The sequence below is a fragment of the Chenopodium album genome, chromosome 8 (assembly GCF_948465745.1).
Source record: "Chenopodium album chromosome 8, dcCheAlbu1.1, whole genome shotgun sequence".
Taxonomy (NCBI): Eukaryota; Viridiplantae; Streptophyta; class Magnoliopsida; order Caryophyllales; family Amaranthaceae; genus Chenopodium; species Chenopodium album.
The window spans coordinates 76,297,283-76,315,371 of record NC_137841.1 but is presented as its reverse complement, the minus strand read 5'-3'; the positions used below and the strand labels follow the sequence as shown (position 1 = coordinate 76,315,371).

General features: G+C 31.5%; 2 protein-coding genes across 2 annotated transcripts; both read right to left on the bottom strand.

Moving 5' to 3' along the window:
• Positions 1–725: 725 nt before the first annotated feature.
• LOC145556794 (uncharacterized) lies at positions 726–2,622 on the bottom strand. Its single transcript, XM_081618443.1, has 3 exons — positions 2,484–2,622; positions 1,894–2,257; positions 726–1,143 (listed from the first exon to the last, which is right to left on the bottom strand). The coding sequence occupies exons 2-3, from the start codon at positions 2,248–2,250 to the stop codon at positions 976–978; spliced, it is 525 nt and encodes a 174-aa protein (XP_081474569.1). The 5' UTR covers positions 2,251–2,257; positions 2,484–2,622; the 3' UTR covers positions 726–975.
• A 7,932-nt stretch (positions 2,623–10,554) lies between these two features.
• LOC145556793 (ethylene-responsive transcription factor SHINE 2-like) lies at positions 10,555–11,945 on the bottom strand. Its single transcript, XM_081618442.1, has 2 exons — positions 11,703–11,945; positions 10,555–11,456 (listed from the first exon to the last, which is right to left on the bottom strand). The coding sequence occupies exons 1-2, from the start codon at positions 11,783–11,785 to the stop codon at positions 10,877–10,879; spliced, it is 663 nt and encodes a 220-aa protein (XP_081474568.1). The 5' UTR covers positions 11,786–11,945; the 3' UTR covers positions 10,555–10,876.
• Positions 11,946–18,089: the final 6,144 nt, after the last annotated feature.

The following is an 18,089-nucleotide window of genomic DNA, read 5'->3' as shown; positions in this document are numbered from 1 at the left end:
AAAAAAAGAACAACCAAATTCATAAAACAAATTCGTTATCTTTGCAGCCTATCATCAACTGTTCGTCAAATCTTTCCTAAAAAAACAAAAAATTGTTCGTCAAATCATTATGCATCATTAATTATAGGAAAATTTGCGAGGAAGATCCTTTTATGTAGACATTTTTGTGACAAAGGCCCTTTTATAAAAAAAAGGTGACACAAAAGGTCCTTATGTCATGTTTAGGTTATGAGGAGGGTCCTTTGACCATTTTCCGGTGTTGACTTTTTTATTTTCCGGCCAAAAACAAGTGAAAAGATTGTGCAGCAATCAAGAGCTCCGCCTAGACAAACCAGAAGACCAAACCACATTCAAATTGTTCTTTAATACTACGTAATATTTATCTCTAGCTCAAATCGTTTAGTGAATTTTATGATCTCTCAGTAATTTTTACTCCTCATCAAGTTGCAGTACATAGTATAATAGGGTCTTTAATTTAATAAAGAGTTAAAGTCAATGATAGAGCTGAGGAACTTAATCAAAATCCCATTTAGTTGTGATTATTACATGGAAATAATGGCTTGTCACTTGGACTACATGCGCAATAATAAATTAAACCTGATGAACTGTCGCCAAATTTGTAAAGTAAAAAGAACATACTTCGTGTGCTAAAAGAGGCACATTACTTAATATGTTTATTTACTTAAGTACTCTGTAGTACAGTACAAGCAACTAGAAGTCTAGAAGACTAGAACATCATGCATCATATCAGATGTATGTTATTATATATGTTACATAACATTCTTAATAATTACTACCTAGCTAATTAATAATACTCCGTAACTAGTAATTAAGTAGCTAATACATAAGTATATAAAAGAGATCTTATTCTTAACCATCTTATAGTAGATTATTTGTCCGCCCTAGCTACACAATAAAAATGCTTCGTATATATCTAGCTTAATTAGGGCGGACCATATCATTATATTATTTCATTTACATGAAATCAGCACTCACTACATTTGCAGCAATAAAAGCCTTCACTGAAGTTCGAGTATATGCGTCAATGTAGGAGCATGACCGGGTGGAAGCCTCGAGGTCCCTTTCGACCTTATCCCAGTCTATGTTTTGGAATTTCTCCAATAGCCCACATTCTCCATAGACCTGCGCGCATATAATAGCGTTACATGTATCATATATGTCGCCGCTTTATAATAATTGATATGGTCAAACTTGACATAACTATCAATGTAATAATCTGACCTTATTTGTAAAAATTATAATACTCATATCATAGGGGATGCCCCTCGTATCATAGGAGGGGTGGGGTGAGGATCGAACTCAGGTCACTCTCGGAAGAAATGGATAATATTGTAAGTATGTAGTTTACAAGATAGTCCCTCCGAATTTAAATACTTACTCAACTTCCTTTTTCGGCCATTTTTAAATACTTTGCTCTATTTCCTTATTTGGAAAGTTTTTACAATATTTAACTAATTTCTCTCACCTAATGGACCCACCACATATTTTCTCTCCTCCAATCCTCTCCACTACTTTTACTTTTTACAATTTTTTATTCTTCCACTTACCCCACTAACTCCATATATTATTATTTTCTCCAATTTCTCCTAAAACTCCACGCATGGAGAAATGGAGCAAGTATTTAAAAACGGAGGGAGTAATATTTTTAAAATTGAACTATGAAATGAAGGCACAATATATAAGGGGGGAAAAAAAGTTTATCTAGTAGCATTTTGGTAAATAAATCAGTAACTTGTTACTTATTTGGGCTCTCAAATGATGATCAATTTATTTACGAAAATGTCATTTTGACTGAGTGCAGACATTAAATACATACTTGTATATAATTACATAGGAGTACCTTTGATTGCACCAAAAAAAACATAGGAGTACCTTTGAAGTGCGTCTTTCTTCATTGACGTAGAAGTGAGACCATGCCAAGAGAAAAGCATAGTGATTAGATTGATCTTCACTAGTTTTGATAGAATACACTACAGCAGACTTGATTATTCCCTTGTCCTTTTTTACGCTTTGTGTAAAACCGGTTGATTCTGCAAATATTTCAGAATATTTATGATAAAAATCCCCAGACCATATCTTCTCAGCGTGGAGGTGCATGGGTGTGTGGGTACTCTTGTTGTAAAACCAACCTCCAAAGATCAAATCATCATGGGACTTTGCTTCTTCGGCTTGCTTCATTAGCTCATTCATGGCCGATTCTTCCTTGTGCACCACACCCTCATCAGCCATTTCGATCCTGACAGGTAATAGTTTGTGTACATGTGAGTTGTCCCACATTAAATAATAAACATCATTATATTATATTCCGTATTACAATAATAGCACAACTTAGGAGAAAATAACGTTTGGAACCCTTTTTAATAATACTTCTACTAAATATTTCAAGAAAGTAACAAATGCATGCATTAAAACATACGAAACTTAATTTTGAGACAAAAAAAAAATAAATAATTGAGGATTACCTTAATTTCTTGATGAAGAGAAGCTAATAGAGAACTTGACTTGGTGAAAATGGCACAGAAGATGCTAGACAAGCAACCAATTCATTCCCTATTTATAATGTAGCTTAGCTTAGCTTAGATGTGGCAATAATAATACGGAGTAATATAAATAATGTGCCCTTGTTTAAGTATTCGGTTATCTAGAAGGACCTAATTACGATAAAATATTCCCTTTATTTTTATTTACTATCTCTGTTTCATATTATTTGTAACGATTAAACATTTTTCATATCTAATGGAATACTTGATTAAACCCAATGCAGCAAAGCTTCAATTCCCGAAGCTACGAGAAGCTGGTGTCGGCCTACAAGGCATACATTAGTCCGATCCACAACTGCGTACATGGTTTCACAAGTACCAAGGCATACATTAGTCCGATCCACAATATCTCCATTATATTTCTCAGAAGACATGCATCCAAATGCCAACACCTAGTTTTCTGATGAAGCTACCTACGTGTCTTGCGAGTTGCTCACTGATCAATTCATTTGAAACAGAGGTAGTATATGGATAAACATGTCTTGCGAGTTGCTAAGTATTTGGTACTCGTACCAAATTAAGTCTTACTTGATACTCCGTATTAAATTACTTCGTTACTGGTTATGTGCAACGATTACACATTTTTTCTCTCTGCTTTATGTCAAATCGTTGTATATAACCTGTAACGGATGTAGTATATAAAAATCTATTAGTACTGACAAAGTTGTATATTGTTTCTAGGGATCTGTCATCTTGAGCTTAATTTCAATCCAGTTCAGCTCCAATCAGTTCAATTCAGTTCAGTTCCTAATTTCCTTATTTCATAAACAATTCATTTTAGTTTTATTCAATTTAATTTAGTTCAGCTCCAATCAGTTCCGTTCTCTTCAGCTCAGCTCAATTTAGTAAATCAGAACAGACCCTAAATTATAAAGTTTATATAGTACTCTAAATTAGTGTGAGGTAAGTGTGCGTTTACCAATTTGCCATTTTGTAAACTATATCATGGTTAGAATCGGCAGCCCTTTAGGTTACTTTGCAAGATATGGCCGGACAGGTCATATATATGAAGCGTTAATGAATTGGGCTGATTTCATCGTTCTAAGCTCTATCGTTGGAATTAGTGGGCCACTATTAGATGGGCTCATCTCATCTACTCTTAAAGAAATGCTTCTTTGTGTATTAATTAAGTTTATTTGTAAGTTTTGTCCCCCCTCCCAAAAAAAAAAGAGTTTATTTGTAAGTTGTTTCTTCATTTAAAGAACAAGCTAAGATGATTAAAAAGTTTGGAGGAAACCATTTTTGTGGGTTTATGATGATAATGAACGTCTGTTATATTCGACTTTTTTTTAACTCATCCAAATAATTTGAATTTATTTTATCTATTTTTTTTTAATGTCTACACTCTCTAAAGTCTAATTTATATTGCTTGAGCTTATTTAAACATAATTCTTGTCAAAAAGATATATATTTAAATATAATTTATTTTGTCTAAAATAACTTTAAACAAAAAAAGACCTGAGTTATAGACTTATAGGTCTAACTCATTAGCCAATTCTTACTACTACGTATTCTCTTTGTTCTTTATACGGAGTATTATTTAAATCTTTTCTATTATTACGTTTATCAATACATAATTTCAACAATTAATACTCTGTATCTAAAATTATCAATAAACAAATATTATACTACATTCGTTTTATATTTTTTGCAACTTTGGCCATTATTTGAGAGATATAAAATATTCCAAAGTTGCAAAAAACATGAAACGGAGTTAATAAATTAAAAAAAAAAAAGTTATATGTGGATGATATACGGAGTATATATACATTGAGATTACATTTTTCCGTAATTTGGAGTATGAAATATTATCAATTGATTATACTCCGTATGATCCGTATATAGTACGGAGTACTACAGATTTAGTGATTTTTGAACCAGTAAATAAGTTTTTAATGATAAAGAAATCCTTGAAAATCATTTTCTTTTGGTGTAAATTGACAATCATTTATTAGAGTTTGTTCACATTTACTGAATTTAACTGAACTGGACTGATTAGAGTTGAAATGAATATTTTACGAGAGAAGGAAATTAAGAGCTGAGCTGAACTGATCGGAGCTGGACTGTACTTGAATTAAATTGAAGTGAACAGGCTCTTAGTCTATTTTTTTTTTTTTTTGTTTTGGGTGGGTGAGTGTGTGTGTGTGTGTGTGGGGGGGGGGGGGGGGGGGGTGCAATTTAATTATGTAAATGGTTTTTGTCTTTAGTGAACAAAGCTAGTGAGATTTTTCAAATGTTGGACGTTTGTATTTAAGATATGATTATTGATGTATAGTCATCCTAGAAGTGATGTATTAATGAATTATAAATGATGGCACCTACTTTGAATTTTTCATATCACACATATATTCTTGAATTAAATTTACTACATTTGTCAGTAAAATATACTATTTATAATTTGTCAGTAAATGCCAAAATTGGTACATTTGAGTACATATTTGTAAAATTCCACTTAGAATTTAATGAAATTTTTGTAAAGCAAATCATTTAAAATTTTAATAACATGGTCAAAAGTTGGTAAGATATAAATATATAAATTAATAAAACCATCTTTTTGCCAGTAAAAGATAGGAGACTTTGGAGGCACAAGAGTTCCGTATGATCACAAAATCTACCAAATTAGGCAGTTGCAATTACTATAATTTACTTTCTTTGATTTTATGTACTTATATTAATGTCATATTTGCTAATCTTCCCTTTAAATTGAATTTACTAATTGCATAGTTATTTGTTACATTCTCAATGTTTTTGCCTTTTATGCTATAAGAGAGGGTTTAATTATTTTTATCCATTGCCTAATTAAACCAAAAGGGGACCAAGTCCTGTCCTTCTCAATGTTAAATGCAATCTTTTGGTTGAAACCTTGGCTCCCAATTGCAAAGATAACTATTGCAAGCAAGCTCTCTTGGCTTTTCTTTTTCGAGTACTATTTTAAATACTACGTACTTCGTAAATGCGTGCTTAACAATTACTACACTATACAACTCTTTGCCTCGAATGAACATGCATGTTGCGTGTATAATTTATATATACTATTTTGTTCGTTCTTAATTAAGGATTGCCTCATTTTGCTTTTTCATTAGTTTATAAGAAATTAAATTATCTTAGCTATTTTCATTTTATCTAGGGAGCCTCGCAATTATTCCTCTACTTTATTCACGTATTATCCTATATATATTTTAAAAAATAAATATTTACCTAATAATATAACCCAAATCAATACAACTACTAAAAAGTTAAATTTAGGACAACATAATCATTCAAAAAGGCAGAAATTGAATTTTATTAGAATGTACAAAACTTATACTCTGCACATGTTGATGATATGCACCGTGTATTTAAAAAACCTAATAACTTGTATTATGTTATGGGAGATGATAAAATGTTAATACATCATGTATTACTTTTACTATTATTATTTATTTATTTATTTTTAAAATTTGGTACATGAATAAGAATTAGGAAGCAATGTCTTTCAAAAAAAAAAAAAAAGAATTAGGAAGCAATGGCCTAGTAGGATAGTAGAATAAGGACCTAATTTTTTATGAATGGGATACTCATAAAGTTGACTCTTTCTACAATTTCTCTCTAAAATTGACTCTTCTCCAAAGCCGGTCACACCAAGTTGACTTTTTCTACAGCGCCAAATGAAGGTGGCTAGGTGGGTCGTGTCGACTATAAAATCAATAAGTGGGCCGGGCCGAGCCCATCAAGTGTTAACAACTTGGGGCCCGCTACTCCGTTAGGACATTTTCCTTAGCGTACTTTGTACAAGTATGTAGCCAATGTAGGGATATATCAATGGTTTCCTAATCCTTTTATTTTTAGAGAGAAAAAACATTTAGCATCAAAATTACTTTCATAAGACAATGTTGTTAAAATAAAAGGCCTTAACTACACCCCAAACCTTAGCAATACCACTCGTGCCACTTTACGCACAAATGTTTTTCAGAAGTATAATGACTATGTAAGTTTTATTGAAAAACCTTTTAAATTTATTGCAACTTATTTTAGTTATAAATTAAACTGGTATTCTTTATTGACTCTTACAAGAGTTGTAAGTCTTGTAACTAGTAGGATTACAATATTATAGTGATTTAGCTAAAACCCTTATCCTTGCCTTGATGAGCATTAAAGGTGAAGACTATTATATTAGAGGAATTGAAGTGCCATTTCATTATGTAGCAACCATGAAAGAGGGTTTGTAACTTTGAAATTAGGGCATATGGATTAGAATTACATATAACAATCATTGCTATTGATTACAAAAATTTCAATTCACATTTTAGCTCAGTATCCAAAATTTGAAAATAGAATTTGTACATAGACACGACACATACCCGAAATTGAAGGTTTAACTTCGTTCATCCTAGCCATGTCAAAGCAAGGATTATTATTATTTATTACTTCCTAAATTTAAGGAGAAATGTGAGAATAATAATGCAATTGATGTGATTTCATAATAAGATTGATAAATTTTCAATTTGTTGAACACTTCAATTCTCACCAAGATATATAAATACATGCCCCCTATATTTTGTTTTTCTCTTCATATATTTACTATAAAGTTGATGCCAAGTAAATGTCAACATCTTGCTCAACCAATTATAGACTTTGATTAAGACATGTCAACTTCAGTTTGTGTCATTTAATAAGGGACTATACCCAGTAACCATCTGCTTATGAAAGTATGATGATGTGTCAACATTTCTAGTAGTAAGTACATTTTAATACAGCTAACCTAACTTAAATTATTTATAGGAGCATTGATTATCAAACCAACTACTTGGAAAACTATAGTCACTATTATGTTTACTTAAGTATGTATGAGCTCATTTGCTCTATGGATCTTTAGCAATGTGTAGAGCTTTATTTCCTTCTATTCTTATATGTGATGCTCATTTTGTTTGGATGGTGGTTCGTGGTTGCCTCAACTCGCAAAAAAAAGTCAAATTATAAAGAACATATATGGTGACAAATAATTGTTTTCTTAATTTGTACTAAGATAAATTTTACAATGCGTGATATATTTATATTAATCGTATCTCAAGTTATATATGTTTAAAAATAAATTAAAATTTATTTGATTAGGATGTACATATTGTTTTTAAAAAGTAAAAATAAAAAAAGAAGAGTATTTATTTGATTTACAATTCATATATTGATATATATGTCTTCACTATTCAAGTATATAGGTAGTTATCAAGTTTCTATTTTCAATGTATAGTACACATATAAAATGCAAGTGATCATGCAATATTATACGAGGTACAGATCGGAGTATTGATTATTCTCGATCTTACAACAATTATCAAAACAAAAATGATTAGGAAATAAAAGGGTTGTAGACTTGTAGTCACAATCGAATTTCATGAAGGATCTTCTTTTTCTTTCTAATATGGAGTATTTAGGTATAATTAAATTATAGTTGGTATATATTGTTTTTATTTTTTTTTTAGGAAAAAATTATAGTTGGTATATTTCCAAACATAATATATTGAAAGATACAGCTCATGTACATCATTATATTAATTGATCATGATATGTTTATAATTGATAAATCTAGTCAATTTAAATTATATGAAAACTTGCTTGTTGGTTGTTACTATTTTGAAACAATACATATCATCTATCATATACGAAGTTTATGCTTTTCTAATGACAAAATGTTTATGAATTTAGAGACCACACGCAACATAAGTTATTAAGTAAAAAAATTGAATTGGGTTGGAAATTAAATTAATATAACATAAAAAAAATATATGTTTACATCAACAAACATGAAATTAATTTAATTATGCCTAGGTGAAATTAGTCTATTTTTGTTTGAAAAGTAGATTATTACATTTAAAAGTTTAGTATTAAGACCTTTTTGAAAACTATGTTTAATTACTGTACTAATACCATCAATTTTCGCTTTTTGTTGAAACGTCGATGTTTGTGAGAGATCAAAGCAAAATTAATTGAGATCTAAGCATTGAAAATCCAAAGAACATTTATACATCAAGAAACAAATAAATTAGGGCACACTAATAAGAAATATTATTGATTAGTCAATTTTGCATGAAAAGTGTACAATGATTACAAAAAAAATAAGATCTCTTTGAAAGCAAATTTTAGGGTACAATATTTGTACAAATACCTTGTTCTTTTACTTAATTTTTGTTGAAATTAGTTTTTTCTATACTAAATTTAGTTATTATATTTGTTATGAGTAATTAAATTAATTTATTCATTATGAAATTTATATTTATGCTTATCAAAAATCATTATAACTGATTACACCTATTTCATAGATTTCCTTTATTGTTTATTTGTTGGAATCACAAATTTTAATTAAAATTATATTAAATTGCATCTAGTAATTAAAATTTATTCTTATTGAATACATAATATTACGAAGTGTTATTTTAAGGTAAAGAGAACAAGAAAGTACATAAGACATAGCAATTCTAGGTTGCATAATGATGAAATTAGCACTGTCAAAACGGTTTGACAGTTCGGTTTCGGTTCGGTTTGAAATCGGTTCGGTATTTAATCGAGTCGGTTTGGAATCGGTTTAATTATCTCACGGTTCGGTTTTGGTTCGGTTTAAATAGTTATCGGTTCTATTCGGTTTCGGTTTATTCTTAAGCGGTTTTAATTCGGTTCGGGTTGTAAACAGTCCGGGTAGTAAACGGTTCGGTGCAGATGGGTTGCGGTTTGTTAACGGTGCGGTGTAAACGGTATTTATCCCGGTTCAAACAGTTTCGGGTTGGAAACGGTTTCGGGTTAGAAACAGTTCGGTTCTTTTTTGGTTCTGTTTATAACTGGTTCGGTTCTTTTTCGGTTCAGTTTTTAACTGGTTCGGTTCTTTTTCGGTTCAGTTTATAACTGGTTCGGTTCTTCGATTGTTTAACCACTTTAACGTTATTCATATCGGTTCCATTTCAAGTTTACTAAATTATAGTTGAATCTGAATTAAAACATAGCCTAATAGTATATTCATGTCACTAGCACACTCCCATCTTTATTTCATTATTACTCACAGAATCAATGTAATCATATGCTTAATAGTCTCTGTGAATTAATTTTATTTATTACGCCTTCAGCCAAGCCTTGGTACTTAATATTACAAGCTTTTTGTTCATTTGGTTTCATCACCTCAAATGTATACATGACTAGAGGCAGTAGTGTTGCTAATAGTTTGAGGCAGGGCCTGAGCCTGCTTGTTTTGCTCTTGTTTGTGAACACTGATTATCCTTAAGACCTTAATGAATGATTTGCCTTGCTATTTTAAAAAATATATTCTAAGATTTCTAATATTTAATCCATTTAATTATATCCCCGTCAAAAAAAAAAAAAATCCATTTAATTATATAAAAAAGTTTGTAAACGGTTCGATTTAGAAGCGGTTTGGTTCATAAACGGTTCGGTTTATAACCAGTTCGGTTTACAATCAGTTCGGTTTTTAAATGGTTCGGTGCAAACGGGTAGCAGTTTGCTAACGGTTCGGTGTAACCAGTTTTTTTGCCAGTTTAAACGGTTTCGGGTTGGAACCGGTTTCGGATTAGATACGGTTCAGTTCTTTTTCGGTTCGGTTTTCTTTCAGTTCGGTTTATATTCGGTTCGGTGTGTTAACGGGTTCGGTTCTTATACGGTTTAACATTATTCGGGTCGATTCGGTTTCGAGTTTACTAAAATACGGTTCAGGTCGGTTTTCGGTTTCAAAAAAATCGGTTTTTAATCGGTTCGGTTCTCATTTGGATCGGTCGGTTTCGGGCAATTAAACGGTTTCGGTTTGAAATTTGACATCACTAGATGAAATACATATGGATATAAGAGACCATGGTTACAATCAAGCACTTGTGAGGAATATATTGCTGGTAGTATTTAATTAAAGGTACAATATACGCATAATTTATACATATATACATCAAATAAAATATGTGTGTACGAAAGCTACTAATACAGAAAATTGATCACATGCAAATTAAATATATATGGACGAATATTAAACATAATAATAATAATAGTCATTTGAAATTCATAGGACCATATATGATATATGTACATATTTCATATCACTAATTGTTACTCATTTGTACCCATTATTTTTCGGGTTAAAATTGAGTAATAATTCATTGTCAAATTACATTATACTTGGTATGACACTTTGTATAACCCAACCCAATACTATTTTATGACATTATAACCAATAACCCTATATATATATTTCTATATGATATGATATGATAATATAGAAGCTAAAACTATGCCGCTAATAATCCATAGTTTTATACTAATTAATCGTACTTATAATTATATAATCATGGTTAGTTCAAGTAAGAAGTAGGAGGGTTCCAGTTGAGTAACTCTTCTATCATTTGCAACGCAGCTTTATCTTCTTCAGTCATATTATCATCACCTCCTGCCTCTAAAACCGAAGACGAGGTAGAATTCGAAGAAGATGATATAGGGGAACCATCATTACTCTCAAGCAAAACACTTGTATTAGTACTAGTAGTAGTAATAGTGTTGTTTTCCTTTGATGATGAGGCGGCTTTACCAAGTTCAACTCGCATAACCCAACTCGAACTCGAACAAGTTCCGGCCCTCTTTTGCCACACACCAATGTGAGAATTATCGGTGTCGAGTCGAAGACAAGTGAGTGAAGGAGAAGGATCCTTGCAATACTTCTTAAGCTTAGCACTAAGTATTTCTGATAATGCCGAGTTAAATGGTGGAATTTTCTCTTGGTCATTAATTGTGTTACTCTTTGATGATGAATAATGGTTCTTGTCTCTTGGGAAATTAGTCTTCGCATTTTGACCATTCATTAGTATGGCTGCTTGATCGTACGCTCTAGCAGCTTCCTCGGCCGTCTCAAATGTCCCTAGCCACACCCTCTTCTTCCTACATTCATGTACAGTTTCTCACATGGATCGTAAAACTATATACAAATAAACCATAATTTCAAGATAAGGACTAGCAAAAACTAGCGAATTGACAAAAGGTATACAATAATGTATCAGAATGGTCACCACTCACAAGTATCTACGGCTACTTTTAAGTTTAAATAGTTACAGAATGAGAGGTTGCATGGAAAAAGATACAAAAAAAAGACGAGTTAGGATAAATAAATAGTTTATGAGGACTTACAATAAAGGATGGCGGATCTCAGAAACCCAAGAGCCCCACTGGCGTTGCCTGACGCCTCTGAACTTCTTAGAAGGAAGTACCATTATATGACGAATAATCAAGTTATATCAGTATTTCTCTCTCCTAAATCTCTCTGCTCCACTGCTTAGGCAAAACAGACAGAGCCAACAAGTGAGTATAAATTGATATTTTGCGCAGTGAGTTGTTGCACAAATATATTACTGCTATACTAGTCCTACCACACCCAATTATAGCCGTACGAGGGATAAAATTGTAATTATACTCTTAAGTAGAGAGACCAATGGAAGACTAGTATTGTTAGAAAATAGGAAAAGTATAGTGTAGGACATGTTATATGGATGTGAGTTGTCGCCTTGTCGGTGGATTTACATTACTCCTTTCGTTTCTAAAAGAACGCTCTCTGAATTTTAATTTTTTTTATTTATTAAAGTAAAGTTCAAATTTGTGCTATAAGTGGGTATAAAACTAATGAGAAGACCGATAAAGAAAACAAATAAGATTATAAACGGAATATTTTTCAATTAAAGAATAGGCAATTTTTTAAGAACATCTAAAATAAGTATGAGATAATCTTTTAGAGACAGAGAGTAAATTGTGGAGTATAATATGAAAATAAATAAATAAATAAAAATAAAATAAAAATTACATAGTGTACTTTGTTGCACTAAATGTTCTACCTGCCCTTATTAAATTGTTGGGGCTGTATGAACCTAAGTTCAGTGCTGCACCATAGTTCCAAAGTAGTGGAGGGACCCAATTGTAAAGTAAATTATAAATGAAGAGAGCAAAAGGATGTTTTGTTTGCAAATTGCAATACTCATAAGAGTGAGATAGGTGTCAAATTTAGCTTTTATAGATTGAGTTTGAGCCGCACCTATTATCGGAGGAGAGTTTAGAATACTATTAATCTTAATAAGGTTTTGTTTTAATGTCAATTAGGATATTTTGTGCTAATTTTAGGTTAGTTGCCATAGACTCTCTAAATAACGCTCTTCTAGCTAAGGCTTTGATATCATTTAAGAGCTAGAGCTCAATATGCTTAAAAGCCTGAAAAATTATATTTAAATCAATTGATGATGGTAAAAATTACGTGATTGAAATATCAAACGGGTCAACTCAATTCAGGGTATGTAACGAACGGTAAAAGTTTCTTAGGACGGGGGAGGAAGGGGAAGGCCAGGTCTGATCTCTGACCCTAACTTAACATTTTAATAAAGATTAATCTCATGGTTATAAGATACAATATTTTACTAGTTACCGCTAAACTAAAAACTATACTATTTGTCACTTATTTGGTCACAATTCACAAGTGACCTTTAGTGAGACATGAATAAATGTCACGAGTATAAAGCTTTCTTGTATTTACTTTTGTTATGAATCCACGAGTTTAATATCTAACTTGAGGCTACAAAATTTTACGCAAGTACGATGTAAATGAAGTTGTTCAACCAATAAAAGTTGATAACCATTAAAGTAAATAGCAAAATTGAATGACTACTTTTTCTTTTCTTTTCAATATTGCGATAAAGATTTGAATCCGTAGTATTAGTACTATTATAGTACTTCCTAGTCCCTAATAATCCTTGTTATACAAAAAAAGTACCTAATAATTGTTACTATTGTTTTATTTGGTGCAAAATAATTGTTACTATTGTGTCATTATGTGTGTCACATATTTTTTATTGGTTCATGTCAATACACTTATTTGAATTAAATTGTAAAATTAAATTAATCAATTGTCACATTGTGTCTAATTAAGGGATTGTGCAAAATGAATGCTCTAGCTTATGATCTTTAAATTTGCCTCGTGGGAATTTAGAAGAACAAAATTAGTTTTAATTTGCACAATAAATCAACTGTTGATATTAGCCATGCATAAGAAAAGGAGTGTCCTAATAACTAGCCTCTACTTATCGTCCGCACATAATCCAATAAGGTTTTATTTTTAAATAAGTATAATATAATATACAGATTACTTAATATTAATAGTCTAAATACTTATATGTGATTCATACATAAAATTATGATAGCGATGCACTCTTTTGATGGTAGTATAATTAGAGTACTTATAAAGACTTTGTAATGGTTGATCTTGGTTTGTCAATGATGCAATCTAGCTCTCGAATCAATTTATCATTATGTCGTCATCTTATTATAAGAAACGTTTAATTGGTTTATAAAACGTTTTTATTTTTTGGCTTTGTGTCACCATATAATAACGAAATGTTTGTAGATCTTCATTTAGCATCAAGAAAATCCAACTTACATTCCATAATTGTGTATGAAATTAAACACCACTAAAGCAGTAAAGTTGAACAATCAGTTGTTTCACGCTTGTATAATGCTAGAATATGACTTTGATAGAGTGTGACTTTGTAAATCTCAAACGACCAATAAAACATACTCTTATCCTAATTTATGGTAAATAAAGATAAATGGCTAGGTTGTCAATGGTTTAGGTTATGTTACCCTTCTTTTGGGAATACAGTTAAATGTCATTTTTCATGGTAGATATTATTTAAATTGTCAATTAATTAAAACTATTAAACTTGTAGGACCCTAGACATATTTTGTGGAAAATATGATGTTATCATCATCATGATTATTTACTAAGATGCGTCACAACACAAGGAAAAGACTCAATTTAATTAACTTCTTATGCGATTGAAAATTTGCATCCCGCGCCGTACAATAAACATAATAGTCTCCTTGATTCCCGCTAAGATCTTTATGGATGTCATTAACTGCTTTATACTCCGCCAATAACTGCTCTCTAGTCATCAAGACAATAACAATTACCATTTTGAAAGTGTTACTCGTTGATACTTTTAAACATCATGTTGTTACAAGTTTACAATTATATGTACGTATCAACGACAAGTGGTCTAAACGAACTAACAACGAGCTGAGTGGTGAGCTTGTGGTTCTAAAAGGCTTGAAAATGGTCTAATGGCTAACGTAGTTGTAGATTGACAACCTTGCTCTGTAGTATATGTATTTGCATGTTAGTTATTAATTGCAAGATTTATGTGTATGGACCAATCAAAATAGTGTCGTTATTTAGGGATCGGAGGTTGCATGTAATGCCATATGCAAAAACCTCTACCTTTAAAGTTACGTGGTCCAATTGTATCATAAATTAAAGCACCTTTAATAAAAGTTAATTCATATACTTAACTTGATCATGCTATACAATAATCTACAAAGAATTAAACAATGTAGCTATTATTATTTCCGAAAAGATAAAGTATAAGTTAACACACTAACCGTAAACTCATGTCATAGTAAATGTAAAGAAAAATTAAGTGTAAAATGCCCAACTAACTTTACCTAGAGTCCTAAAAAGAGTCTAACTACTTCTTTTCCTTTTTTTTTTTTTTTTTTTTTTTTTTTTTGGTAATGTTATATGTAGCCCTAAGGGTTATATATAAATATTAAATACACTATTGAAAATTGTATAAAATTAGGAATTTATGACAAAAACACGCATAAAATCAGTGTAATTAGTGTTTATATATTTATGATTTCTTAACTTTTTACAATTTTCAAGTGTAAATTTAATACCTATGTATAACATTTTCCTTCTTTTTTTTAATAAAAAAAAAAAAAAAAATCATCAAAGTATAGGTGTGTATATAAAAAATATCATCAAAGTATAGGTGTGTATATAAAAGTCGTACTGTATCTTTTAGGAAAATTATTAAGCTAATTAATCATGCAATATTGAGGAAAAATTCATTGTCCACTGTACATTATGCAAAATGTGATGATGATTACTAATTTAGCGGGTGAGAGAGATCCATCATCTACATTCTCCTTAATGAATATTAATATAATTAATTAGGAGTAGTTAGCAGAACATATAATTATGTCTTCATTAAGTCACAATTTAGATCTAAGCACAATGTGAAGTGAAGACTTTAAGTCATCTAATCCCTTCTTATTTTAGAATTGCATAAATTCGTTTTGAACTTTTGTTTGGTGTTTTTTGGCATTCAAAATTTACATAACACGTTACTCGATCGATCACCCTAAATTAATTGTTTCATTGCCATTTGCGCATAATAATCAGATCCACCACAAGAGAAATAAAAAAAAATAAAATAAAAATAAAATAAAATAAAATAAAATAAAATAAAACTATTCTAGTAGCTTTAATGAATGATTAGGTCATTTTTCCAATATATAGAGGCATAAAGCAACATTAATGAATAAACTCATTAAAAATAATCAAAACTAATGTGTTATGCAATTACATGGTAAATAAACAATTTTGCAAAATGAAATTTTAATTTTAAGATAACTCTGCTTGTTTGATGAAATTACTAGGGAACAAAAATTTTGAACAATGAATATCGAGTAGAAAGAATAATTTAAATAACAACATTAAAACTTTTAAGCAACAAAAATTTGATTAAAAAGTTAATTATTAGCAAGTCTCAGTAGAGTTGTCAATTCGGGTAAACGAGTCGGGTAAGAATGGGCAGGTCAACTCGGGTCGGGTCAATTTGGATTAATTTCATAACCTATACGGGCCGGGTTTGGGTTGGGTCATGCTTGAGTCGGGTCACGTCGGATCATACTTCTTATCGGGTTTGGTTCTGGTTTATTAGGTCGAGTTAATAACAGGTCGGGTTACATACAGGTCAGGTGAACAATAGGTCGGGTTTAATTCAGGTTTTCACGGGTTAAAACGGGTTAGGGTGATTCTCGGGTTCGAGTCGGATTCGGTTCAAGTCAATAATTTGCGGGCTAGAATCAGGTCGGGTCATTCTCGGGTTTGAGTCGGGATCAGTTCAAATCAATAATTTGCGGATTATGATCAGGTTGGGTTATTTCAAGTCGGGTCATTCTCGGGTTCAAGTCGGGTTCGGTTCAAGTCAATAATTTGCGAGTTATAATCAGGTTGGGTCATTTCCAAGTCGAGTCATTCTCGGATTCAAGTCGGGTTATGTTCAAGTCAATAATTTGCAGGTTACAATCAGGTTGGGTCATTTCCAAGTCAGGTCGTATTCGGGTTCAACTAAATATAAATAGATAATTATCATTTTTATCAAGCTAATTATTTCCTTTGACTATAATATATATGACAATATACTAGGGAACTATATTCTATAATTTAAGAAGATAATTATCTCCTTTGACCATACAATAAATATACACTATATTTAACTCTTAAATTTGAGGATGATGCTCCTTTCTTTTGCTGGCCTAGACGTACTTGGTCTCCCTAGACAAAATACTTTGATAAACAATAATAAGGTGGTCTAAATTGCATTTAAGGTGATTGGAAATCAGGTCAGGAACAATTTGGTTTGAATTTAGATCGAGTCAATAACAAAGTCGTGTTAATTTTGAGTCGGGTTAGAAACAGATCGGGTTGAATTTTTTGATCGGGTAATAAGTAATAGGCCAGGTCTGGTAAAATTTGGTTAGGTAACAATTCGGGTTGAATTCGGGTCAGGTCAATAACAAGTCGGGTTGATTTCGGGTTGGGTTTGTTATAGGTTAGGTTAAATTTGGGTGTGTTAGGAACAGGTCGGGTTGAAATCCGGTCAGGTTAGTAACAAGTCGAGTTAAATTCGGGTTTTGATAGGTTAAAACGGGTTTGGGTTAATTTCGGTTCAAGTCGGGTTTGGTGCAAGTTAATTAAATTGGCCGTTGTAAAACGGTAAATCGGTGCAAGTTTTAAACCGGTAAATTGACCATTTAAAAACAAATTGGATGGTTCCACGCTTTTTGAGAAATTTTGGAGGTTTTGGGGCCCGGTGTCGAAAAGTCTTGAAATTGTATGGGATTATTTCGGGGTCATATAATGCCATTTGGAACCATATATGATCATTATTTGTTGTCATAAATGTTCGTGGTGACTTGAATTAATGAAATTGGTGCAAGTTGTAAACCGGTAAATTGGTCGTTTAAATGCAAATTGGATGGTTCCACCCACCCAATTGGACTCTCGGAGGGTATTAAGGACCATGGTAAACATTTCGGCAATATTTATTTTCGGGCGAAAAAAAGTCAAAAAATTCCAAAATTGAAGGCACGTTTTTTGAAAATTTTTGGAGGTTTTGGGGCCCGGTGTCGAAAAGCAATGAGATTTTAGGGGATACATCTCAGATTCATATAATGCCGTTTGGAACCATATATGATCATTATATGTTGTCGTAAATGTACGTGGTAGGCTTGAATTAATGAAATCGGTGCAAGTTGTAAATCGGTAAATTAGCCATTTAAAGGCAAATTGGATGGTTCCACCCACCCACTTGGACTCCTAGAGGTATTTGGGACTATGGTAAACATTTCGGGAATTTTTATTTCCGGACGGAAAAAGACAAAAATTCAAAAATTGAAAGCTAATATACA